Below are 27,287 nucleotides of genomic sequence, written 5' to 3' on the forward strand. Positions count from 1 at the left end.
AGGTGTGGATACCAGCCTGCCTCTTTTCCAGCCAATTATGGGAGGGAGCGGGAAGTCTGAATAAGATTAAGATTAAGAGGTCCTGTGTTTTGCTGTATGTTTATACTTGTACCTTTTGAAGCAATTTGCTTGTGCTTGCATCCTTTTTGGCTGAATCATAATAAAACTTTGTGGCTTGTCTTCAATCCAGTGAGCTTGTTTCTCTGTCCTGGCCTATCTGGTTTAGCATAGGCTCGGCAGGCGCCGACCCTTTAACTGCAGTCCTACCTGAAATCACTGAATTTACAGTATTCACTCCTCCTAATTTACTTATCAATAATTTAAGCATTCCCTGCCTTTAAAAAGGCCTTCATAACATTAGTAGACTAACTGTCCCTTGCTCACTCATCTGGGATAAAGATTAATCAACTCTCAACAAATGGATGCCAAGCAGCTTCAGGAAGGCCAATGAATTGTGATGTCGAAGCAGGGAAAAGCACTTTGGAGAGAGGGACATCGTGAGAGGAAAATAATCCCACTCCCTGTATAGAATGCATTGAAGCTGAATGGCCCCATCACAACAGGTAGGGAAAACGATCTGCATCTCTTGGCAAGTTTTGCCTGTCAAGAGTAGGGGAGAGGAGGAGGCAGACCAGCAAAGGATGACTGTGACACAGCTAGCTGGGTGTCAGCTGCATTAAAATCACTACTGACCGAAAGGTCGTGAGTTCAAAGCCAGCCCGGGTCAGAGTGAGGTTCCGACCAAATTTGTGTAGCTTGTTGTTGACCTTTGCAGCCTGAAAAACAGTTGCATCTGTCAAGAAGGAAATTTAGGTACCACTTTGTGGGGAGGCTAATTTAACTAATTTACAAGGCCATAAAGATCAGAGAGCATGCAGGGAATGAGGAAGTACTTCATCAGTGTCGCAGATGGACGATGAAGCGACAGCTCCCCTGGTGGCCAGAAAAAATTGGACTGTTAAGTAACCTCTGACTGTCTGTGTATATGTGTTGTGTGTCTATGGCATTGAACGTTTGCCATGTATATGTACATTGTAATCCGCCCTGAGTCCCCTGCGGGGTGAGAAGGGCAGAATATAAATACTATAAATAAATAAATTGTTTGACAAGTGACAGTCCTGCTTCAATGTCAGTTTGCCTTTCTCGTATAATAAAGTCCTTTGGCAGCCTGTGTATTGTAATGGCTAGAGATGCATTTAGGCCTGATGACTAAACAGAGGCTATCATATTTTGGACACATCATGAGATAAACTTGACTCATGGGCAAAGATAATGCTTGACAAAATGGAAAAGATGAAGTCTACATTGCATATGAACTCAATGAAGGAAGCCATAGCTCTGAGTTTGCAAGACCAGAACAGAACTGTTAATAGAAGCCTCTCATTCACAGAAACAGAGCTGACTTGCCGGAAAAATAACAACCAAATCTGGCAAAGCTGATCAGCAGAAGATTTTTCACTTGATGAAGAAACCTGCAATTTACAAAAGCTACACAGCTGGCCACCTGAACACATGCAAAAGCAAAAATTATTAGAAGCTGAGATGCACCTATTATACAGACCCTTTTAAAGGTAGTAATTAAAATTTTACCATCCCAAATTTTGCCAAGTACAAAGGTAATTCAACAATCAAGACTATAAGAACCTTTTTAGATTTCCCCGTTGTGTTTCAATGCTCTTGGTTCAACCCAGCTCCCTATTATTCATTTCACTGAGGACATGATTAACGATTTATTTAGGATTCCTCCTATCATAACGAACTCCTGTGCAGGGCTTGAGTAATGCTCTAGCAGAGAACTTGGCATGAAATTCCTTTCGTAAAACAGCACAATATCTTCTCAGGCCATTAATAAACAGAGTTGGCAACCTCCCGAACTAAGACGTTATATCCTAAAACAATATATGAAGTGTATATGTTGTGCCTCTGACATTTGCTTAGAGGAGGTGGATTTGTAGGGAGAGGCAGTAGTCATCTCTCCCCCTCACATATACAGATGATAATCTGAACAAAGATGGGTAAGTATATACCCAGAGGCCACATTCAGGGAAGGAAAAGGAATGACTTCAACTACTGGAAGTTATTGCCAGCCAAAATGGTTCAGGACCCTGCTGAGAAGTGAGCAAATCACCAAAAACAGACACAGAAGTGGCAGCTGGAGGTCCTAAGAGGGTAAGATACAAATTATTTGCAGAAGCAGGAAAGGCTTAACATGCTCAATTTAGCATATCCTCCAGCTATTCCAGTTCATCACAGATAATTCCAATTAATCCTATGTCATCCCACTTTTCTCTGATTTTAAAATGTCCCAGTTCCTTCACCCTCCTCTTCCTGCTTTTCCTCCTTTGGTCTCAGCTGACTTCAATTGCTACTAACTGAAAAAAAATAGGGGAAAAATAATTTGAACTCAATGAACTTGGCATGAGCAAGGGAATTGCAGAAGGCATTGCCTTGCTCTTCCCAGTAGGCTCAGGCAAGAGTGTTGCAATCCAGGCCTGGGAACACCTATGACCACAGCACCACACAAGAGTCCAGAATATATCTTCAGAGATACTTGGTCTTCCTTCAAAATTCCACAAACGACGAAACCAGAACTGGATACATCACGGACCATCATCAACCTGACAGACAGACAACTCTCTGAAGACCAAGTATCCATACTAGCGAAAGGAGGAAACTTTGCTGTAACCATCACCAGGATCCCAGTAGAAAACATCATTGCCAATGTCGAATCAGCAATTTATCGCCTCCCAGAGGAAGAAGCAGAAGAAGTACGAGCGGAAGCAGCAAGGATCCTGAAAAAGGCAAAACTCCCCTCCAGTAACATTACAAGGAAGGAAAGACAAGCCTTTAGAGACCTAAATTCAGATCCTGATATCCTCATTATGCCAGCAGACAAGGGGAATGCCACAGTAATCATGCATATAGAACAATACAAGGAGAAGATCAGAAAACTCCTGGACCCTACTATATACAGAAAACTTAAGCAAGACCCAACTTCCAAAATAACCAGAAAAACCAACACTCTAATTAAGAACTCCTCAATCAACTTTGACATACGACAACAGCTATGTAAATCAGAAGCCCTTCCACCCAGGCTTTATGGACTCCCAAAAATCCATAAGGACTCCACCCCACTCAGACCCATCATGAGTGCCATTAGATCCCCCACATATGACTTAGCCAAATTTCTTGCTGCACAGTTACAAAGCCACATTGGGCTCACAACACACTACATCAAGAACTCAGCCCACTTCATTGAAAAAATCAGCAATCTCAAGCTAAATACCAACGACAAACTGGTCAGCTTCGATGTGGTGTCTCTATTTACCATGGTCCCGGTAGCAGACACCATGGCACTCATCAACCAGAGGTTCCCAGAAGACATCACGCCGCTGTTTCACCATTGCCTCACCACCAGCTATTTTCAGTGGGACAATGAATTCTACGAACAGAAAGATGGAGTAGCTATGGGGAGCCCTCTCAGCCCAGTCATAGCTAACTTCTACATGGAACACTTTGAAAAACAAGCTCTTGAAACAGCAACCAAAAAGCCCACTATATGGTTCAGATATGTGGATGACACCTTCACCATTTGGAGCCATGGAGAAGAAGAACTCAACAGGTTCCTGGAACATCTTAACAGCATCCACCCAAACATCCAGTTCACTATGGAAAAAGAAAAGGAAGGAAGACTGCCTTTTCTAGATGTCCTAGTCATCCGTAAACCAGATCAACAATTGGGTCACACCGTTTACAGAAAACCCACACACACAGATAGATATCTACATAAAAACTCCAACCATCACCCAAGTCAAAAAAGAAGCACCATTAAAGCCTTCGCAGATCGTGCAAAAAGAATCTGCGAACCCCACCTCCTCCAAGATGAACTGAACCACCTCAACTGGGCTCTCCAGGCCAATTGATACTCCACCTCAGACATCAGAAGAGCTGCAAGACCAAGAACAAGCCACGAGAGTCAAGATGAAGATCCACCCAGAGGAAAAGTGTTCCTGCCATACATCAAGGGAACCACTGACCGCATAGGGAAGCTGATGAGGAAACACAACATACAAACAATCTACAAACCCACCAAGAAAATCCAACAAATGCTACGTTCAGCAAAGGACAAGAGGGATCCTCTCACCTCTGCAGGAGTCTACCGTATACCATGCAGCTGTGGACAAGTCTACAGAGGGACCACCAAATGCAGCGCCCAAACAAGAATCCAGGAACATGAAAGGCACTGCAGACTACTCCAACCAGAGAAATCAGCCATAGCAGAGCACCTGATGAACCAACCTGGACACAGCATTTTATTTGAGAACACAAAAATGCTGGACCACTCTCACAACCACCATGCCAGGCTACACAGAGAAGCCATTGAAATCCACAAACATGTGGACAATTTCAACAGAAAGGAAGAAACCATGAAAATGAACAAAATCTGGCTACCAGTATTAAAAAATTCTAAAATTTCAACAGCAAAAACAGCAGAGAGAAAAACAGGCAGGGACATCTAATCACCTTTCAAGAAGAGTTTGCTCCAGGCACAGTCAGCCCATTGTATGCTAATCAAGGTGGTCAGTTGAAAGATTCACACCTAGCCCAATTTACAAAAGCTCTTTGTCTCACCCTGGTCATTCCACAGATATATAAACCCCCTTTTTCCCAGTTCCAGCAGACCTCACCTCTGAGGATGCTTGCCATAGATGCAGGCGAAACGTCAGGAGAAATGCCTCTAGAACATGGCCATATAGCCCGAAAAAACCCACAAGAACTGAACACAATAATATATTGTATGTATATATATATCTTGTAAGCCACTCTGAGTCCCCTTCAGGGTGAGAAGGGCAGCATATAAAAGGTGTAAATAAATAATAAATAAATAGACCAACTTGGGCCTCTCCAGGTATTTTGGACTGCAACTCCCTCCATTCCTAACAGCCTCAGACCCTTTGCTTTTCCCCTTCCGCCTCTTAAGTAGCTGAAGGGGGAAAAGAAAGGGCCCGAGGCTGCTAGGAGTGGTGGGAGTTGTAGTCCAAATCACCTGGAGGGCCCAAGTTGGCCCATGCCTGGTGGAGACACCCCTCTTGTTTGCAGATTCCCAGCCGCAAAGGGTGAGGCCTCTGCCGGGAGGGTCGGTAGGGGGCGTGCAACGGATGCCTTGCCTCCAGGAGCTGGAAAGTTTGGTGTGGGTTTGCTTTCCTAAAGTTTATCCCCAATTGCTGGTGGGTGGGACCTTGTGCGAAACGACCTGCGGAGGAGAGAAAGAGAGCAGAGCTTTGGGGAGAAGAGAGGTTGCCGCCTTCCTCTCTCTTTCTTTCTCTCTCTTCTCTCTCTTCCTTCTTTCCTTCCATCCCTTCTTCCTTCCTTCTCACTCCTCGCCTTGCTTCACCGAACACCACGAAGGCGATTTCATCTTTGCCAGAGGTGCATCCCTCCTTTGAAGGTAAGACGTGGATTGTAAAGAGGGAAAGTTTGAGACTACAGCGCCCAGAATTCCCCAGCCAAGAAAGGGAACGTGAAGGCATGGGGAGATTCCCTCCTATGATGCATTTACACTGGTCCGAAGCAGTTCAGGTGCTCACTCAACCTGTATTAGGTGGAATTCAGATGCCAGCAAGCAGAATACTTCTTAAGGGGATTCTGGGAATTGTGATCCCCCAAAAGGGAACTTTCCCACAGATCTGTAGGTGAAGACCCCATTGCAGAAGAAGCTCAGGTTCACTCTGATGCCCATCTACTCAAATGCCAGGTCAGGTGGATGGATGGTGTCTAGATCTAGGGAAGTCATGCTATCCCTCTATTCTGCCTTGGTTAGACCACACCTGGAATATTGTGTCCAATTCTGGGCACCACAATTCAAGAGAGATATTGACAAGCTGGAATGTGTCCAGAGGAGGGCGACTAAATTGATCAAAGGTCTGGAGAACAAGCCCTATGAGGAGCGGCTTAAAGAGCTGGGCATGTTTAGCCTGAAGAAGAGAAGGCTGAGAGGAGACATGATAGCCATGTATAAATATGTGAGAGGAAGTCATAGGGAGGAGGGAGCGAACTTGTTTTCTGCTGCCCTGGAGACTAGAACACAGAACAATGGCTTCAAACTACAAGAAAGGAGATTCCATCTGAACATTAGGAAGAACTTCCTGACTGTGAGAGCCGTTCAGCAGTGGAACTCTCTGCCCTGGAGTATGGTGGAGGCTCCTTCTTTGGAGGCTTTTAAACAGAGGCTGGATGGCCATCTGTCAGGGGTGCTTTGAATGCAATTTTCCTGCTTCTTGGCAGGGGGTTGGACTGGATGACCCACAAGGTCTCTTCCAACTCTATAATTCTACTTTTCACTACCATAGTTCAGTCCTGTGGGATCCTGGGATTTACAGTGTAGCTCTATCTACACTCATAATCCTCAGTCAGAGACCTAGTGCCTCACTAAACAACAAACACCAGATTCTATAAGATAATAGAGTTGGAAGCAGCTTCCAAAGCCATCTAGTCCAACCCCATCTGCCATACAGGGGTATATATACAAAGCACGCCTGAGAGATGGCCATCCAGCCTCTGTTGAAGAACCTCCAGAGAAGGAAACCGCATCACGCTCCAAGACAGCATCATATTCCACTTTCAAACAACTCTTGCCATCAGGAATGTTTTCCTAATGTTTAGGAGGGATCTGTTTTCCAGCAGCTTGAATCCACTGCTCCAAGTCCTAGTCTCCAGAAAAACAGAAAATGAGCTTGTTCCCTCCTCAACGTGACATTCTTTCAATTAGTTGTCAGGTCCCCCTCTTGACTTTCTCTTCTCCAAGCCAAACATGCCCAACTCCCTAAGATGCTCCTCATGGGGCTTGGCTTCCAGTCCTTGGACCTGTTTGGTCACTCTCCTCTGGCCATTTTCCAGCTTCTCAATACAGTCAGTCCCCAAGTTCCAAACAAGATAGGTTCTGTAATATAATAATTTTTTTCGTGCAATTTTGAGAAACTGAAAGGTTTCTGGTGTGAGAGAATTGGGCATCTGCAAGGACTTTGACCAGAGGATGCCCGGATGTTTTGATGTTTGACCATCCTTGTGAGAGGCTTCTCTCATGTCTCCGCATGGGGAGCTGAAGCTGACAGAGGGAGCTCATCCACACTCTACCTGGATTCAAACCTTTAACCTGTCAGTCTTCAGTTCTGCTAGCACAAGGGTTTAAGCCATTGTGCCACCAGGGGCTCCTAAAATAATAATAATAATAATAATAATAACAACAACAACAACAACAATAATAAGGTTGTTTTAGGTTTTTTGGGCTGTAAGGCCATGTTCTAGAAGCATTCTCTCCTGACATTTCGCCTGCCTCACAACCTCTGAGGATGCCTGCCATAGATGCAGGCGAAACATCAGGAGAGAATGCTTCTAGAACATGGCCATACAGCCCAAAAAACCTACAACTCGATGAAAGTCTTCAACAATACATAAAAATAATACTTTCTTTGGAATGCTCTGTATCTCCCCAGGAGGACTCGTGGTAGCTCTGTAGGTTTGTTCCTAAGTTGGAACAGGTACATTTTAAGGGTAATTCCACACACACACACACATACTTACTTAATTTACTTAGGTGATCCTTCGTTGTCTGAGTAAGATTGTCCCCCAAGGTCAGTATGCTGGCGGTGGCTCCGTAGGTGACTGTGGAGCCCTATTCTTGACCTGCAGGTACTCCTACAGTTAGGGCATTGGTTTCCAGGTGGAAGGCGGTCCCGGTCAGGGTTGGCTTGATGTGCCTTCCTCTTGGCACATTTCTCTCTTTTGCCCTCCGTTTATGCCTCTTCAAATTCTACAGCACTGCTAGTTACAGCTGACCTCCAGCTAGAGCACTCAAGGGCCAGGGCTTCCCAGTTTTCGGTGTCTATGTCAGTTTTTGAGATTGGCTTTGAGCCCATCTTTAAATCTCTTTTCTTATCCTCCAACATTTCGTTTTCCATTCTTGAGTTTGGAGTAGAGCAACTGCTTTGGGAGACGGTGATTGGGCATTCAGACAATGTGGCCGATCCAGTGGATTTGATGGCGGATGATATTACACACACAGACAGACTTTGGATTGCATAGGGAAGGGTGAACACCCCTGTGGTGTTGTTTATTTTGCTGTCTCTGTCCCTGTTCAGAAGATTTCACCTCACTTTCTGTCCCTGTGATAATTGGATTTTGGAAAAAAAAAATGACTTGTTGTGGAATTAAGAATAGGTGAGAAAGCTTCAGTGGAAACACCTTTTCCCCGTGGTAACTCCTTTAGGAGTTAATTTCCCTTCCTAGGAGCAGACTTTGCTCACTTTCTGTTGACTCACTCTCATTCTTAACTAAGAGTCATTTGTAAGTGAGATTTTTGTAACTCAGGAACTGCCTATATAAAGTAGAACCATAATGCTGAAATTATGTAGTGTGTGTAAGTGTAAGTGTGGACACAGACCAGCCACCCTGGATCTACTTCTCAGAGAAGATTCAGTGGACAAGAAGGCTTTGCTAAATGCTAATCAAGGTGGCCAACTGCAACATTCACACCTAAGTTCAACAGACAAGAGTTCTTTTCCCCCACCTTGGACGTTTCACAGATATATAAACCTCACTTGCCTAGTTTCCAACAGACCCCTCAACGTCTGAGAATGGCTGTCATAGATGTGGATGAAATGTCAGGAGAGAATGCTTCTGGAACATGGCCATACAGCCTGGAAAACTCACAGCAACCCACTTTGCTAAATATCTTTGCACCAAGGGTCTCACTCCAATCCTTGGCATCCTAGATCAGATCCAGGAGAGATGCTGCAAATTGCAATGCAATTGTGGGGCAATAGTGCTAATCAATTGAATACATTTCTGTTAACCCACCCATTTAAAAAAAAAGAATTAGTTGTTGCATCCAAAGTGTGGAACCTTTTTCATTATCAAGATCTTCTTTCCCTTCTGGGCTCCTCAGATTTAAAAATGAGATGCTGAATATTGTTTACACCCAAACCACTTCTATCTGCTTTGTTTGCTTTTCCTTGGTAATATTCTCTTCCCCTTTCTTTGGGTGACTCAACTGTATTTCTCAATGCTCAAATGAATGTTATGTTATCGTAACACTAGAAATCTGTGCACTGAAGGAAAATTTCATGGTTGTTATTTGGAAGTACAATACGCCTTACCATCTCTCTTTACGCCACACTATCTTCCTGAAATCAAGGCTGCAAGGTTTTCAGTGGAGCATTAGGACCACAAGTTCACACCTTGACCTTATATCAGTCTGAACTAAGCCAAAGTACCGATTGGTAGAACTTTAAATCCCAAGCTTTGAGAACAGATTTGATAGATGCCTCCTTTGCATAAGACCATACGTGTCTGCACTATGACACGTCCACAATTCCTAATGCCACAGCCCCTTAATACAGTTACTCACATTATGGTGACCCCCAAACATAAAATTATTTTTGTTGCTACTTCATAATTTTGCTGCTGTTATGAATCGTAATGTAAATATCTGATATGCAGGGTGTGTTTTCAATCACTGGACAAAATTTGGCACAATTACCCGATATGTCCAAATTTGAATACTGGTGGGGTCAGGAAGACATTGATTTTGTCATTTGGGAGTTGTAGTTGCTGGGATTTATAGTTCACCTACAATCAAAGAGCTTTCTGAACCCCAACAACAATGGAAGTGAATCAAACTTGACACGCAGAACTCACATAACCTACATAAAGTACTAGAAGGATTTGGTAGTACTTGAGTTTTGGAGTTGTAGTTCACCTACATCCAGAGAGCACTGTGAACTCAATGATAGATCTGGACCAACCTTGACATGAATACTAAATATGCCTAAATGTGAACATTGATGGAGTTTGAGGAAAACAAACCTTGATATTTGGGAGTTGTAGTTGCTGGGATTTATATTTCACCTACAATCAGAGAGCATTCTGAATACCAACAATAAAATTGGGCCAACCATCCCACAACAAACCCCCATGACCAACAGAAAATACGGTATTTTCTGATGATCTTTGGCGACCCCCCTGATGCCCCCTCTCAATCCCCCCAGGGGTCCCAAACCCCAGGTTGAGAAACACTGAGTTAAACCCTTGTACTGGCAGAACTGAAGACTGACAGGTTGGAGGTTTGAACCTGGGGAAAGCGCAGGTGAGCTTTCTCTGTCAGCTCCAGCTCCCCATTTGGGGATATGAGAGAAGCTTCCTACAAGGATGGTAAAACATCAAAACATTTGGGTGTCCCCTGGGCAACATCCTTGCAGACGGCCAATTCTCTCACACCTGAAGCAACTTGCACTTTCTCAAGTTGCTCCTGACACACACACAAAAATAGCAGTTTGATACTATTTCAACCCACATGACTGCATCCTATGGAATCCTGTGATGTTTAGTTTGGAATAATCTGCCAGAGAGCTCTTGTGCTATGATTTAGAGGAGGCCAGGAAGGCTTTCTAGCCAGGAATTCCAAGTGCAAACTAATTTGCAAAATTCCATAGGTGGCGCTATGACAGCTAAAGTGGCATCTGATTACTTATAATGGTGTTGTCCTGGTAAATATACTTCTGTCTTGTATCTATCAACTGCTGTTTCGCCTACGGCTAATGAATTAATTAATTAATTGTCTCCAGGTCGCCAAGTTCAAGTTTTCTATCCCTTATCTGGTATTGGATTTCCATATTTTCTGATGTTGGAATACCTATATTTGCATGTATGACTGTACTGATTGAGATATCAGAGTGATGGAACGATGTCTAAACATGAAATCCATGTATTATACACATAGCCTGAGCGTCATTTTATACAATATTCTGAAGTAGCTTTGTGCATGAAACGTCTGTGTACTCTGAACCATCAGAAAGCAAAGAAGCCACTATCTCAGGTGCCCAAATGGACTATTTTGGACATCAGAGCATTTCAGATTTCAGAATTCAAGATCAGAGATACTCAACCAGTACTTGATACTAACTGATAGTTCTCAAAAAGGGGATAAATGGATCTACACTGTCCTATATCCCAGGATCTAATCCCAGATTATCTGCTTTGAACTGGAATATATGAGTCTCCAGTACCATATAAACTGGGATGACCAAATAATCTGGGATCAGATTCTGAGATATAGGATAGTGTAGAAGCGGCTCATATTATCCAGTTCAAAGCAGATAATGTAGATAAAATAATAGAAACTATAAAATCATAACAGTTGTAAGAGACCTCATGGGACATCCAGTCCAACCCCATTCTGCTAAGAAGCAGAAAATTCGCATTCAAAGCATCCTCGACAGATGGCCATCGAGCCTCTGCTTAAAAGCCTCCAAAGAAAGAGCCTCCACCACACCCCACGGCAGAGAATTCCATTGCTGAACAGCTCTCACAGTCAGGAAATTCTTCCAGATGTTCAGGTGGAATCTCCTTTCCTGTATTTTGAAGCCATTGTTCCTTGTCCTAGTCTCCAGTGCAGCAGAAAACAAGCTCTCTCCCTCCTCCCTGTGGCTTCCTCTCACATATTTACACATGGCAATCATCAGGTCTCCTCTCAGCCTTCTCTTCTTCAGGCTAAACATGCCCAGCTCTTGAAGCCGCTCCTCATAGGTCTTGTTCTCCAGACCCTTTATCATTTTGGTTGCCCTCCTCTGGACACATTCTTGCTTGTCAACATCTCCCTTCAATGGTGGTGCCCAGAACTGGACACATAATTTTGATAATATGGATTATATGGTGGTGTAGATCCAGCCCTAGATTATCTGCTTTAAACTGTATTGTGTGAGTCTACACTGCCAGATTATATGGGATAAGCAGATAACTCGTTCATCTTTACACCACTTTAACTTTTATGGCTCAATGCCATAGGGTCAAGAGAGTTATACATTTACAAGATCTGAAGCTTTTGCTGCCAAAGAGCACCAGCACCAAACCGCAAATCCCAGGACTCCATAGCCATGATTCACCAAGTGGTGTCAAACCGTGTTAGTTCTACAATGGAGATGTCCCTAAGTGTTGGAAATGTGTAGTTGTAAAGAGCCCCTGACCCTAGCAGGTGCCTCCATCACAAAATGTCAGTCCTGCTCTCAGCCTCCTTCCATTCCAAAAACACTCCATTTGTCCTAATTCCTTTCCTGATGGGAAAAACCTATGCGGTCTCTGACGAACATTTAGCAAAGATTATAGGGTGGTTTCCTGCACTTCCTATATATTGCATCTGTGGTCGGCAACCCAGGCCAGGGAAATGCAATTGGCTTTCTTCCTTCTCACAGAATTCTCATCTGTATTGGGCTTCGCAGTAAATTTGAGCAAACAGCTTACCCAAACTGGCAACATCCCTCCTTCAAAAAGTGATTTGAGGAGAAGACTGTTTTGGGGGCAAAAAATGGCCTCCCCAAAGTCAATCACAGAGTTAGTTGATTGACATTAAACACTTCTCAACCATCTCCAAATCTGAAATGGAAATGATTTTACATTTTGGGCTAAAAACGAGGCAATGCACCTTGTCACAGGCTGGATCTACACTGCCATGTAATCTAGTTTCTGATCCCATAGTATCTGATTTGAACTGGATTATATGGCAGTGTAGATCCAGACTTGGTCTGGCTTCTTGGGTAGACCACACCTGGAATATTACGTCCAATTCTGGGCACCACAATTGAAGGGAGATATTGACAAGCTGGAATGTGTCCAGAGGAGGGCAACTAAAATGATCAAGGCCTGGAGAACAAGCCCTATGAGGAGTGGCTTAAATAGCTGAGCATGTTTAGCCTGAAGAAGAGAAGGCTGAGAGGAGACATGATAGCCATGTATAAATATGTGAGAGGAAGTCATAGGGAGGAGGGAGTGAACTTGATTTCTGCTGCCCTGGAGACTAGGACGCAGAAACATGGCTTCAAACTAGAAGAAAGGAGAGTCCATCTGAACATTAGGAAGAACTTCCTGACTGTGAGAGCTGTTCAGCAGTGAAACTCTCTGCCCCGGAGTGTGGTAGCGTCTCCTTCTTTGGAGGCTTTTAAACAGAGGCTGGATGGCCATCTGTCGGTGGTACTTTGAATGCGTTTTTCCTTTTTCTTGGCAGGGGGTTGGACTGGATGGCCCATGAGGTCTCTCCCAACTCTCTGATTCTATGATTCTATGTTTCTAGTCAGGGAAATGCAGCATGAGATAGTATTTGAGCACTGGGCAACAGCTCTGCAACCTATGGTTAAAATCACTGTTCAGACATGGAAACCTACTGTTTGTTCTTGGCGAAGTCACACACTCTCAGCCTTAGAAAAAGGCAAAGGCACTCTGAACAAATCTTGCCAGGAAACCTCGATGATAGGTTTGTCCTAAGGTTGCCATAAATCCCAAAGGCACACAACAACAAACAAGAGTTCAGACATGATTTCTTTGACTTAGGACCCATTCATTTCTCCCTTGGATGATTCATAGTATCTTTAGAAGCCTTCTAAATCGCTTCAATTTTTTTTCCTACCAGTTTTCTTCACTATCCATTTTCATGGTCATAAATAGAACTATTATGATATGGTGGATGCTAACTGTGGTATTCAGTGATTATATTTGAGGATTTTATGTAGGGCCCCATCTACAGTGACAAATAAAATCTAGATTAGAATAATAGAATCCTGGAGTTAGAAGAGACCTCGTGGACCATCCCATCCAATCTTCTGCCAAGAAGCAGGAAAATCACATTCAAAGCACCCCTGACAGATGGCCATCCAGCCACTGTTTAAAAGTCTCCAAAGAAGGAGCCTTCATCACACTCTGGGGCAGAGAGTTCCACTGCTGAACAGCTCTCACACTCAGAAAGTTCTTCCTAATGTTCGGGTGGAATCTCCTTTTCTGTAGTTTGAAGCCATTGTTCCGCATCCTAGTCTCCAGGGCAGCGGAAAATACACCTGCTCCCTCCTTCTTATGACCTCTCCTCACATCTTTATACGTGACCCTCATCATTTCTTCTCTCAGCCTTCTTTTCTGCAGGCTAAACATGCCCAGCTCGTTAAGCCACTCCTCATAGGGCTTGTTCACAAGACCTTTGATCATTTGAGTCATCCTCCTCTGGACACTTTCCAGCTTGTCAACATCTCCCTTCAACTGTGGTGCCCAGAATTAGACACAGTATTCCAGGTGTGGTCTGCTTTGAATTGGATTCTATGAGTCTGCCATATAATCTAGTTCAAAGTAGATATTCTGGGATCAGAAACTGGATTATATGGCAGTAGATGAGGCCTCAGGTCCCATTTGACAAAATCCAGATTATCTGCTTTGACCTGGATTTTATCTGGCAGTGTAGATGGGGTCTAGCTTCCATCATAGCTGCAATTGTTTGTTCATGAACTAAGGTAACTACTGTGTTTCTTCAATTTTGAGATGCACTTTTTTCATATATAATCATCTCTAAAATGGGGTGTATCTTATAAAGTAAGTAGCCTTTATTTCGGTCAACAAACCATTGGCTAAGTCAAGTGAAAGAAGAATAATGGAATACAACATTTAAGTAATTAATAACATTAAATTTGGCTTATGATTAATGAAAACAAGTATCACCATTCACTATTGTTGGTGGTGGCTCTTCTGAAATTAGGGTGTGTCTTACAATTGAAGAAATACGGTAAGCTATACTATATTACACTACAGGTTGGAATCCTATGTCACCGGAGAGTCTCAATACTTATCCAATGGTTCACTGCACTATAATAGGACCGAGATGTATGACCTCCCATATGTTACTGAACTGCCATCCCATTGTTTTGACCATTGAATCTACTGGCAACAGCTCATGGGAGTTGCAGTCTTAAGAACATCTCCAAGACACCACATTCCCGTGCCCTGATATATATCAAACAAACACTGAATTTGACTCATGTGCTGACAGCCCAGTATGGAACGGCTGTTCCAAGATAGGGCTGGATGATTGATCCATGATATATAGAAAGGAAAGAAGCTGTAGGGTGGGGATTCCTTTGCCCCACCATTTTTTCAAAAGCATATCTTACTAATTTGAAAAGCCTTCAGTTTCTTTCCAATTCCTATGTTACATTTGATGGGTTGGTACAGAGATCTGAAGATGAGATCATATGTTTTTTCATCCAGTTCCATAGAGAGGTTGAGGCCCCTAATTCCAGATGGTGTAAATACTTTGAGGCCCATAAACTGAAGAAGAAAATCCCCACGAGATTTATTTGTATGTGTTTCTTGAATTCTATCGCCTTCCATCCCTCCCTGACATTTCCTCCTCCGTTCCTTTAGAAAGACAAGTCGTTTGGTGACAGCCTTCAGGAACGATGCTAACATTTGTGTCTGTAGCATAGCCTTTTAAAATAGTTGTGTAAGATTATATCATTTCGTTATCATTTCAATATTTTTTTCTGATGAGTTTTTCTAAGGATTTTCAAATTTTATTTTAAGTAGTGGTAGTGTAGCAATAGTAAAGGTAAAGGTTTTCCCTTGACATTAAGTCTCGTCGTGTCCAACTCTGGGGGTTGGTGCTCATCTCCATTTGTAAGACATTAAGTCTCGTCGTGTCCAACTCTGGGGGTTGGAGCTCATCTCCATTTGTAAGACAAAGAGCCATTTGTAAGACAAAGAGCCAGCATTCTCCTTGGACACCTCCAAGGTCATGTGGCCAGCATGACTGCATGGAGCATCTTCCCGCCAAGGTGGCACCTATTGATCTACTCACACTTGCATGTTTTCAAACTGCTAGGTTGGCAGAAGCTGGGGGTAATAGCAGAAGCTCACTCCATCCTACAGATTCAAACCGCTGACCTTCCAGTCAGCAAGTTCATCAACTCAGCAGTTTAACCCGTCGCACTGCTGCAACCCCTTGTGTGACAAATAATAATAACAACACTTTATTTATACCCCACTACCATCTCCCCAAGGGACTCGGTGCGGCTTACATGAGGCCGAGCCCAAAATACAACAATACAAGCAATAACAACAATACAAGCAATTTAAAACAGCAAAACAATAAAACAATAACATAAGCATTATCAAATAGGACAAAACCCTGCAACATTTCACAGATGAAAAAAAACATGTGGCCAAACAATATCAAAGTGTAGGAAAGACTGCAAAGGATAAGGAGAGGGGGAAAGATACAAAATAGAAGTGGCTGCAGCAGTTTGCTTTTGCCTAAGTCTATGAAAAAGGGCAAAACCACCCTTCTTTGAAAAGGTCAATTTAGTTCAAAGTACTTTTGCATTTTGAACCTAGCTTGCAACAATACAAAGAAGGAAAAGGGAAGGAGGAGTGAGAAATTGGAACATTGTAAACAGCTGGGAGGACAGAGAATGAATTGGACAATTGTAGCATATGTGATGTTGATGGTAATGTTTGTGCATTTACTTGAACTCCTTTATCCATTGAAAAAAGAAGTAGTAAGGAGTTGTGAGGCATCTGAATAGCCTTGATGCTCACAACCAATGTGCACATCTATTGTGGCTGCCCAGTATTTTGCATCTGTGGAAAGGAGGCATACTAATCAGGATAGCTTTGTATTCCTGACAAGCAGGAATCGCCTATTCATTTTTATATTCTCAGCACTCTCATTTTAGCATTCTGCTTGGACTGTGTGTTCCTGCATGGCAATGGGTGGGACTGGATGGCCCTTGGGGTCTCTTCCAACTTGGTGATTTAACAACAACAACAACAACAACAACAACAACACTTTATTTATATTCCTTTATATAATCTCCCCATGGGGACTCAGAGTGGATTACAGTGTAAACAGATACCAGCAAACATTTAATGCCTTGTTACAATGCAATGAGACACACAAACACCAACAAAGGCAGAGGCTTCTCCTTTCATTTTCGACTTTAGAGGCAGTGCTCGTCTCTGGCTCTGGGGGAGGTGCTGTTCTCCATTTCCAAGCCAAGGAGCCTGTGTTGTCACCTCCTGGTTGTGTGACCGGCACAAGTGCTTGGAGCGTATTATGCCTTTCCCGCCAAAGTGGTATTTATTTATCTACTCACAATAAGAGCTGGGCTAACAGCGAGAGCTTACCCTGTCCCATGGATTCGAATTGCCAACTTTCAGGTCAACAGTTCAGCAGCACAAGGGTTTAAGCCATTGCACCACTCTTTTAGAGCTCTGAATATCCCACTACCCTTCCACGCTGCCCCATATCCCAGGATCTGATCGCAGATTATCTGCTTATCTCAGATTATCTAGAAGTGGAGACTCATACAATCCATTTTAAAGCAGACAATCTGGGATCATATCCTGGGATATAGGGACAGTGTAGAAGGGGCCTTAGTGAAAGGGTCAGTAGGACCACACACACCTTGCTTCTGTTATTTTGAAATTTCAGTCCAGTGCTTGAAAAGTTGTTTTTTGGACTACAGCTCATAGAAACCTCCAGCCAGCATGGCTAAAGACTGGAGATTTGGAGAGTAGTTGTCAAAAGAGTAATCTTTCCATGCTTTGATTAGTCCTAACATGCATAAGAGACTTCATGTGTCAGGATTCTCAGCTCAGGATCTGCCATAATATGAAATGTTTGATTTGGGACTAATGCATACCTTGACAATGAGGTAGGTAAATAAGTAGGTTGACAATGAGGTAGGTAAATAGTAGGTATCTTTTGGCTAGGCTGTACTGCAACGTGCTCTATGTGGGACTACTGCAATAGACTCTGTGTGGGATTGCCTTTGAAGACTGTTCAGAAGCTTCAAGTCGTCCAATGGACTGCAGCCAGATTCCTCAGTGGAGCAGTGTAAAGGGAGCACACAACTCCCATGTTGTGTCAGCTCCGCTGGCTGCCAGTCTGCTACTGAGCACAATTCAAAGTATTGGCTTTAGTCTATAAAGCCCTAAACAGTTCCGGCCCAGCTTACCTATCCAAACTTATCTCCCTCTATGAACCATCACGAAGATTAAGATCTTCTGGGGAGGCCCTGATCTCGGTCCTGCCTCCTTCGCAGGCGCAATTGGTGGGGGTGAGAAACAGGGCCTTCTCAGTGGTGGCCGCTTGACTGGAACTCCCTCCCCAGTGGTATTCAATCAGTTCTTTCCCTTCTAGTCTTCAGAAAGAGAGTTAAAACATGGCTTTGGGACCAGGCTTTTGGAAAATAACTGCAATGCAATAAATGGACATAGAATCTGTGCAATGACATTCGGAATGATCCTGGTTTACGACTTTGGATTATGTGCTTTTAATAATTGATGTAATTAGTTTTAGATGTTTTCACTCTTTGGTTTTAATTTATTATTTCAAAGTTTTCTATACCGAGCTTCTCACCTCTTAGAGGGATTCAGCCCGGTTTACAACCATAAAAACATACAATCAGTAAAATATCATAGCTCATAATTCATAGAATCATAGAATCAAAGAGTTGGAAGAGACCTCATGGGCCATCTAGTCCAACCCCCTGCCAAGAAGCAGGAATATTGCATTCAAATCACCCCTGACAGATGGCCATCCAGCCTCTGTTTAAAAGCTTCCAAAGAAGGAGCCTCCACCACACTCCGGGGCAGAGAGTTCCACTGCTGAACGGCTCTCACAGTCAGGAAGTTCTTCCTAATGTTCAGATGTAATCTCCTCTCTTGTAGTTTGAAGCCATTGTTCCGCATCCTAGTCTCCAGGGAAGCAGAAAACAAGCTTGCTCCCTCCTCCCTGTGGCTTCCTCTCACATATTTATACATGGCTATCATATCCCCTCTCAGCCTTCTCTTCTTCAAGCTAAACATGCCCAGCTCCTTAAGCTGCTCCTCATAGGGCTTGTTCTCCAGACCTTTTATATAATTTAATTACAATAACACATTTAATTACAATAACACATTTAAAATAACTATATTTAATGTAGATGTTTATGAATTGTATGTTATTTTATGGTATTGAATTGTTGCCAATGTGTGAGGCTGCTCTTAGTCCCCCTCGGGGTTGAGAAGGGCAGGATTTTATTTTATTTTTGTCGTGTCAGGAGCTACTTGAGAAATTGCAAGTCGCTTCTGGTGTGAGAGAATTGGCCGTCTGCAAGGACATTGCCCAGGGGACACCCGGATGATTTTTTTGATGTTTTTATCATCCTTGTGGGAGGCTTCTCTCATGTCCCCACATGAGGAGTTGGAGCTGATAGAGGGAGCTCATCCGCCTCTCCTCGGATTCGAACCTGTGACCTGCTGGCACAGGGCTTTAACCCACTGTGCCTGTAACATGTTCTAGCATATTGTGCATACTTCATGTCAAGCTAGTAGATGGGAATTAGAGCAGGCAGCAGCGTATTGTTTGTGGGAACCAGCATTGATTTGCACCCAGCAACATCTTGAAGCACATAGAGCTAGGAACCAAATTAGTGTTGTTGGTCAATGAATTATTATGCACAAAATATTTGAGTGAAAGGCTTTTATAAAGTGTGTACCTTATGACAAACTTTAGACCTGATAACAATAGTGTGTAGAGCAAGGGTCCCCAAACTAAGGACCGGTGGCTGGATACGGCCCTCCAAGGTCATTTACCTGGCCCTTGCTTAGAGTCAACCTAAGTCTGAAATGACTTGAAAGCACACAACAACAACAACAACAATCCTATCTCATCAGCCAAAAGCAGGTCCACACTTCCCATTGAAATACTAATAAGTTTATATTTGTTTAAATGGTTCTTCATTTTAATTATTGTATTTCTAAGTGGTTTTTTTGTACTGCAAATAAGATATGTGCAGTGTGCATAGGAATTCATTCATTTTTAAAAAAATATAATCCAGCCCTCCAACAGTTTGAGGGATTGTGATCTGGCCCTCTGTTTAAAAAGTTTGACAAGGTGTAGATCCTTGTTTTGTTTGGTTTCAATGAAGTTATTCTAGTCTTCAAGTTGGACAGAGAAGACTTGTACCTGGCATCCTGTGAAGTATGGCTCTCTTATCCATGGATTTGAAATCCATGATTTCACTTATCCAGGTTCCAAAAACTATCCTCCCATCCCAGATATTCTCTCGGGTTCTGCTTTGAGTTATTGGCATCAAAGGCTCATTTGAAAAGCATGCAGCTCGGGAAGCTTCCTGCTTCTGTGCTGTAATCTGTTTTATTTGCTTATTTATTATTTCCTTCCAGACTTAGATTTTTCTATGAAAGCAGAGAGAATCCCAGAGCAAGGGTGATTTATTTATTTATTATTTATTTCGGGTACTTTTAGCCCGCCCTTCTCAACCCCCTAAGGGGGACTCAGGGCAGCTCCCAACCAGCATACGTTTGATGCCTATAATTCAACACAATAAAATACATAGTAACAATAATTATAAACAGTGAAAACATTACATTAATACAATAAAAAGCCAGCCTGGTGGCCATCGTTTCACCAAGTCCGTAATTAATAAATTTATTCCGCTTATCATAGTCTTTTTCCATATCTTTAGTCGTCATTGTCCTTGTCAGTCTGCCAGATTACCCAAAGGCCTGGTCCCATATCCATGTATTTAATTTCCTTCTGAAAGAGAGGAGGGATGACAATGATCTAATTTCCCCGGGGAATGAATTCCACAGGTGGGGGACCACCACCGAGAAGGCCCTGTCCCTCGTCCCCGCCAATCTCATCTGTGACAAGGACAGGGCCAACAGCAGGGCCCCTCCAGAAGATCTTAAATTCCTAGGCAGGATGTAGAAGGAGATACGTTCGGACAGGTATGCTGGGCCACTGCATCAAAGGCTCTGACCTTTGATTCAAAGACCTCACTTTGAATTGTGCTCAGAACTGAATCGGCAGCCAGCGGAGCTGACATAACAGAGGGGTGGTATGCTCTTTGTATGATGCTCCAGTGAGAAGTCTAGCTGCCGCCCGTTGGACTAGTTAAAGTTTCCGAACAGTCTTCAAAGGCAACCCCACGTAGAGCGCATTGAAGTAATCTATTTAGAATGTAACAAGAGCGTGGACCACTGTGGCCAGATCAGACTTCCCAAGGTACGGGCGCAGCTGGCGCACAAGTTTTAATTGTGCACAAGCTCTCCCAGCCACTGCTGAGACCTGCAAGAGGAAGAAGCCTCAAGTTCTCAAAAGTTATTACTGTTCACAAGTTACCTCCTCTTGCAACATTGGCCCTATCTACACTGCCATATAATGCAATTTAGAACTGCATTATATGGTTAGCATAGGCCATATAATGCAGTTTCTACACCAACTATATAATGCAATTTCTTGGCAATGCAAATAGTGTTAATCATTTGAAACCTATCAACAATCTTATCAACCCAACTTTTGCCCAAGTTGAGAAATTTCTTTGCCTGATCACCTCAAGGTGATTTTATTCATCCCAGGAAACTGCAACGTACATGTCTGTATTTGCATACTCAGAACATTTGTAGTATTCTGTACCAGCCTGGGATTTTAAAAAAATCTCCTCTTTTTTTCAGCTGTGGAAAGACACCCACGCAGACATTGCCTAATAACATTAGGAAACATAATCTGTCCCAGTGGCCGTGGATCATCTTTCTGCCTTCAGGTAAATTCACCACTTTTTCTCCAGAGTGCCATTTCAGAATCATTTGTATGTATGTAGATTTCTCAGGAGTGTTTCAATGCATATTCAAAACCAACTTTTTCAACAAAAAGAATAAGTCACTTTTAAATGTCTTCCTATCTTGCATTTGAATTAATTATATTTGTTTATTGATACTTCGCCACAAATGGGGACTTGGAACAGCTTGCAAAATAAAAAGATTTCACATCTCAATAAATACATACAAAACCTTATTTTAAAATTGCAGTCAAAGAATATTGATACCTTACCACATTGCAAATCTCATGATACCATAGCATTGAGCCATGGAAGCTAAAGTGCTTGCTTTCGCCTATAAAGCCCTAAACGGTTCCGGCCCAGGATACCCTTCCGAACGCATCATCCTCTACGAACCAGCACATAGATTAAGATCTTCTGGGGAGGCCCTCCTCTCGGTCCTGCCGGCCTCACAAACGCGGGTGGCGGGGACGAGAGAAAGGGCCTTCTCAGTGGTGGCCCCTCGGTTGTGAAACTCCTCCTTAGCGACATCAGAGCAGCTCCCTCCCTACTACCCTGTAGGAAAAGAGTCAAAACCTGGCTCTGTGAGCAGGTCTTTGGAAACGAAGGCAATCCAGTATTTTTTAATCGAAATCTTGTGCAATTGACCTTGGAACAGACTCAGACCATGAACTTGGATGATGTGTTTTCTAAGTTTTTAACTTCTTAAATCTATTTTAACTCTGTTTAATATGTTGCAATTTTTCAAATGTTTAGTTGTTGCTGAGGTGTTCCAGCGAGTGTCTGTGTAGATCTTAGGAAACTATTTTAAGTTGTTGGCGTGCTGGCTGATATCCAAACCGGGGGGGGGAGGGGGGGCAATGTCACTGCCTTGGTCCTTTCACTATTAGTTACTACTTCCCGGTGGATGTCAGGTGGTGGAATACCAGCTTAACAGTGTAATTTCTCCAGTGGTGTAGGGCGCAGACACCCCGTGATAATGTGGCATGTCTCATTAAGAGCCACATCCACTGTTTTAGTGTGGTGAGATGTGTTCCACATTGGGCATGCATACTCAGCAACAGAGTAGGATAGCGCAAGGGCAGATGTCTTCAGTGTATCTGGTTGTGATCCCCAGGTTATGCCAGTCATCTTTTCTATGATATTGTTTCTAGCGCCCACTTTTTGCTTGATATTCAGACAGTGCTTCTTGTAGGTGGATGCCCAGGTGAGGTGGCAGTGATGGTGGCTTGCAGGGCCTGCTTTTCCTTCTCCTTCTCATCCTCCAGCTGCTCCATCGAGGCTGCCACCTCACCCACACGTGCCCTGACTTTTGATGTCATTGGGAATGCCCAAGTGAAGCAGAGGAACAAGCAGTGTGCAGTATCGGCACAGCCTAGTCACTGGTTTATCAGTATTGGCCCCTTCTACTCTGTCCTTAAGGCCCAGTATTTGAACCTAGGTTATCTGCTTTGAACTGGATTGTATGAGTCTCCACTGTCATATATCCTGAGATAAGAAAATAATCTGGGAACAGATGATGGGATATAAAAACAGTGTAGAAGGAGCCATTGTTTTACACAATTAAATTGGGTTTTCTTCTTTTCTAAAAAAAAGGTTCAAGATGATAGTGTTTGCCATTCTTGCTGCATTGATGCTCGCTACAGGATACTCGCAGGAAGCAGATGAAACCATCACATATACGGTAAGTGGCCCAAATTGGTTTTTAAAAACACCAGAAGCCCTATTAGGGTTCCCTCCTACAAGTGGCGCAGTGGGTTAAACCGCTGTGCTGCTGAACTTGTTAGCCGAAAGGTCGCAGGTTTGAATCCGGGGAGCAGGGTGAGCTCCCGCTGTTAGCTCCAGCTTATGCCAACCTAGCAGTTTGAAAACATGCAAATGTGAGTACATCAATAAGTACTGCTCTGGCGGAAATGGGCTCCATGTAGTCATGCTGACAACATTACCTTGGAGGTGTCTAGGGAAAACATCAGCTCTTCAGCTTAGAAATGGAGATGAGCACCAACCACCAGAGTTGGACACAACTGGACTTAATGTTGGGAAAAACCTTTACCTTTACCTTACCTACTGTCCCACTTTGTCAGGACACTCCTGATGGAGGCTGGATCTACACTACCCTGTATCCCAGGATCTGATCCCATATTATTTGCTTTGAACTGGATTATATGAGTCTTCACTGCCAGAAAATCTGGGATAAACATATAATCTGGAAGCAGATCCTAGGATGCAGATCCAGCTTGAGACATTTTTAACAGTCTCCTTAAAAAATCCTAGTTTTCTTTTTGCATTGTGCTCAGTTTACTCCCAGTAGTACAAATTGAGGTCCTTTCTACACTGCCACATAATCCAGATTATCAAAGCAGATAACTCGCATTATCTGTTTGATCAGGATTATAGGAGTCAACACTTAATTATAGGTCAAAGCAGATAATCTGGATTTTTTTTTGGTACTGTCGAAGGGGCCTGAGGCCTCATCTACACTGCCATATAATCTGGTTTCTGTAGACTCATATTCCAATTCAAATCAGATAATCTGAGATTAAGTAAAGGTAAAGGTTTTCCCCTGACATTAGGTCCAGTTGTGTCCGATTCTGGGGAGTGGTACTCATCTCCATTTCTAAGCTGAAGAGCTGGCGTTGTCCAGAGACACCTCCAAGGTCATGTGGCCGGCATGACTGCATGGAGCATCGTTACCTTCCTGCCAGAGCAGTACCTACTGATCTACTCACATTTGCATGTTTTCGACCTGCTAGGTTGGCAGAAACTGGGGCTGGCAGCAGGAGCTCATGCCGCTCCCCGGATTCAAACCTGCGACCTTTAGGTCAACAAGATCAGCAGCTCAGTGCTTTAACCCACTGCACCACTGGGGGCTCCAGATACTGGATTTATGGCAGTGTAAGGTGGTATCCACACTGCCCTTTATCACAGGATCTGATCCCAGATTTTCTGCTTATCCCGGATTATCTGGCAGTGTAGACTCATATAATCAAGTTCAAAGCAGATAATCTGAGATTATATCCTGGGATACAGGGCAGTTTAGATCCATTCTAAAACAAGCCTGGGGCCCCTTCTACTCCACCATATAAAAATCCAGTTAATTTGCTTTGAACCAGATTATATGGCAGTGTAGACTCATATAATCCAGTTAAGAGCAGATAACGTGGATTATCGACTTTGATAATCTGGATTATATGGCAGTATAAAAGGGGCCTCGGTTTAGAGTACAAAAGTAATTTTAATTGCTTTCTCGGAAAAAAATTCAGGCCTTTTGTTTGTCCTTTTAGCAGTTCACGGTACTCTCTTCCAGCATTACATTTCAAATGAGTTGATTTTTCCTTCCACGATCAACGGCCTTGATGATCCAGCTTTCCCATCCATACATAGAAATCGGAAATGCTATGGCCTGGACGATTCCGACTTTGGCCTTTAATGACATATTGTTACACTTAAATTATCATAAATACTGAATTTGTGTGGGCAACATTTTCATGACCAATGTAATCTTGGCTTCCTAGAATAATTGCCCCCTTGGGATAACATAATGACATGATTGAAGAGTCGTAGTAGCGTAACTGACGAGATCCCATCAAAAGCAAGCCGTGGCCAAATCTGCGTGGGGTTCAAAGGGCCTGCAGAGGTGAAACTCAGAATGGCATTGGCAAAACCAATTTGAATGGTACTCTCTTATATGGGGGGAAAAGTTGCACCCTCAGCATTGCTATAGATATGCATTAACTTAAAATAACCTTGATCTCTAAAGCATGTTGGTCACCGTCGTTTAGTTCCTCAACTCTGTTTTCTTTGTTTGACATGCAGCAATGCACAGATGGTTATGAATGGGATCCTGTCATGCAGCGATGCAAAGGTACAGTATACCATTGCAAACAAGTAAAATCTTGGCTTTGGAACCATGTGTTCAACAATGCCATAGACACAGCCAGGAATGTGACTGTAATGTGGTTTTAACGTGATTACGGACTACGTGGTGGTTTAAATTTCTGTTTAAAATTCTGTTTTAATTGTATTTTATATGTGATTGTTTTATGTGTAGCGATTTAATGTTTAATGTATTTAGAACCATTATGTTTATGTTCAATATGGCATCGAATTGTGCCAAGTTGTTTACTTACTTACTTAGGCGATCCCTTGTTGGCCAAGTAGGATAGTCTTCCAGGATCAGTGTTCTGGTAGGTCCGTAGGTGACTGTGGAGGCCTATTCTTGATCTGCATCTTCTCTCGCAGTGAAGGCTTTGGTTTCCAGGTGGAAGGCGGTCTCAGTCGGGGTTGGCTTGACGCGCCTTCCTCTTGTCACGATTCTCTCTTTCGCCCTCTACAAATTCTGCAGCACTGCTGGTCACAGCTGACCTCCAGCTGGAGCACTCAAGAGCCAGGGCTTCCCAGTTCTCAGTGTCTATGTCAGAGTTTTTAAGGTTGGCTTTGAGCCCGTCTTTAAATCTCTTTTCCTGTCCACCAACATTCTGTTTTCTGTTCATGAGTTCGGAGTAGAGCAACTGCTTTGGGAGATGGTGGTCGGAGTTTCAACGTGGCAGGTCAACTGGAGATGATCGCGGAGGACCATCGCTTCAATGCTGGTGGTCTTTGCTTCTTCCAGCACACTGATGCTTGTCCGCCTGTCTTCCCAAGAGATTTGCAGGATTTTCCGGAGGCAGCGCTGATGGAATCGTTCCAAGAGCTGCATGTGATGTCTGTAGACAGTCCATGTCTCGCAGGCGTATAGCAGGGTTGGGAGGACAATAGCTTTATAAACAAGCACCTTGGTATCCCTATGGATGTCCCGGTCCTCAAACACTCTCTGCTTCATTCGGAAAAATGCTGCACTCGCAGAGCTCAGGCGGTGTTGTATTTCGCTGTCAATGTTGAGTTTAGTGGAGAGGTGGCTGCCAAGGTAGCGGAAATTGTCAACATTTTCTAATGTTACACCATTAAGCTGTAACTGTGCCAAGTTGTAATCCACTCTGAGAACCCCTTTGGGTTGAGATAGGGAAGGATAGAAATACGGTAAATAAATAAATAAACAAATAAATAAATGCAAACTAAGAGTTCTGGTGAAAGTGCATTTTTATTTATTTTGTTTCCATTTCAAAAATCTTTGAACATCTCCACCACATTTGAAGGAATGTTGTGATTTCTCCAACATTTGGTAGATATTTGCTCATTTGTGTAACTGAGTTTCTATATGGAGTACTATGTCATTGATAAATCATGTTAACATGTTGTTCATGTATCACAGTTTAGCTGAAATTAATTCTAAGGATGAGGATCATTACATCATCTTCTATTACAACCATAGACTTTTTTCCTCAGACTACATTTGATCCCATTGCATAACCAGACATATTGTTAATTAAGAGAGACCAAATTTTTGAGAAATAATAATAACAACAACAACAACTTTATTTTTGTGTCCTGCCACTATCTCCCCGAAAGGACTCGAGGCGGCTTACATGGGGACCATGCATAGTCAACACAGTTAAAAAATAGCACAATAAAATACATATAAAACATCATCAGTAATCAACAACAGTAGTTGTTGTTGATTATTGATGATGCTGTGTGTGTGTGTGTGTGTGTGTGTGTGTGTATTTTATTGTGCTATAGTAGTATGAGCCCCTGGTGGCGCAGTGGGTTCAACCCCTGTGCCGGCAGGACTGAAGACCCATGGGTCGCAGGTTCGAATCCGGGGAGAGGCGGATGAGCTCCCTCTATCAGCTCCAGCTCTTCATGCAGGGACATGAGAGAAGCCTCCTACATCAAATCATCCAGGTGTCCCCTGGGCAACGTCCTTGCAGATGGCCAATTCTCTCACACCAGAAGTGACTTGCTCCTGACACAACA

The 27,287-nt window shown here is 43.2% G+C and overlaps 1 protein-coding gene across 2 annotated transcripts in view; it reads left to right on the forward strand.

The window, feature by feature from the left end:
* The first annotated feature begins 5,175 nt into the window (after positions 1 to 5,175).
* EFEMP1 (EGF containing fibulin extracellular matrix protein 1) overlaps positions 5,176 to 27,287 on the forward strand; it is an 83,213-nt gene continuing 61,101 nt past the window's right edge. The window contains exons 1-4 of one of the 2 annotated variants that reach the window (XM_060754606.2): positions 5,176 to 5,449; positions 21,328 to 21,416; positions 23,028 to 23,115; positions 25,248 to 25,296. In XM_060754606.2, coding sequence (XP_060610589.1) covers positions 23,035 to 23,115; positions 25,248 to 25,296 — 130 coding nt within the window. In that variant the 5' untranslated portion in view covers positions 5,176 to 5,449; positions 21,328 to 21,416; positions 23,028 to 23,034. The remainder of the gene's footprint in view (positions 5,450 to 21,327; positions 21,417 to 23,027; positions 23,116 to 25,247; positions 25,297 to 27,287) is intronic. The other variant, XM_060754604.2, reaches the window with a different exon arrangement.

This window comes from Anolis sagrei, chromosome 1, assembly GCF_037176765.1.
Source record: "Anolis sagrei isolate rAnoSag1 chromosome 1, rAnoSag1.mat, whole genome shotgun sequence".
Lineage (NCBI taxonomy): Eukaryota > Metazoa > Chordata > Lepidosauria > Squamata > Dactyloidae > Anolis > Anolis sagrei.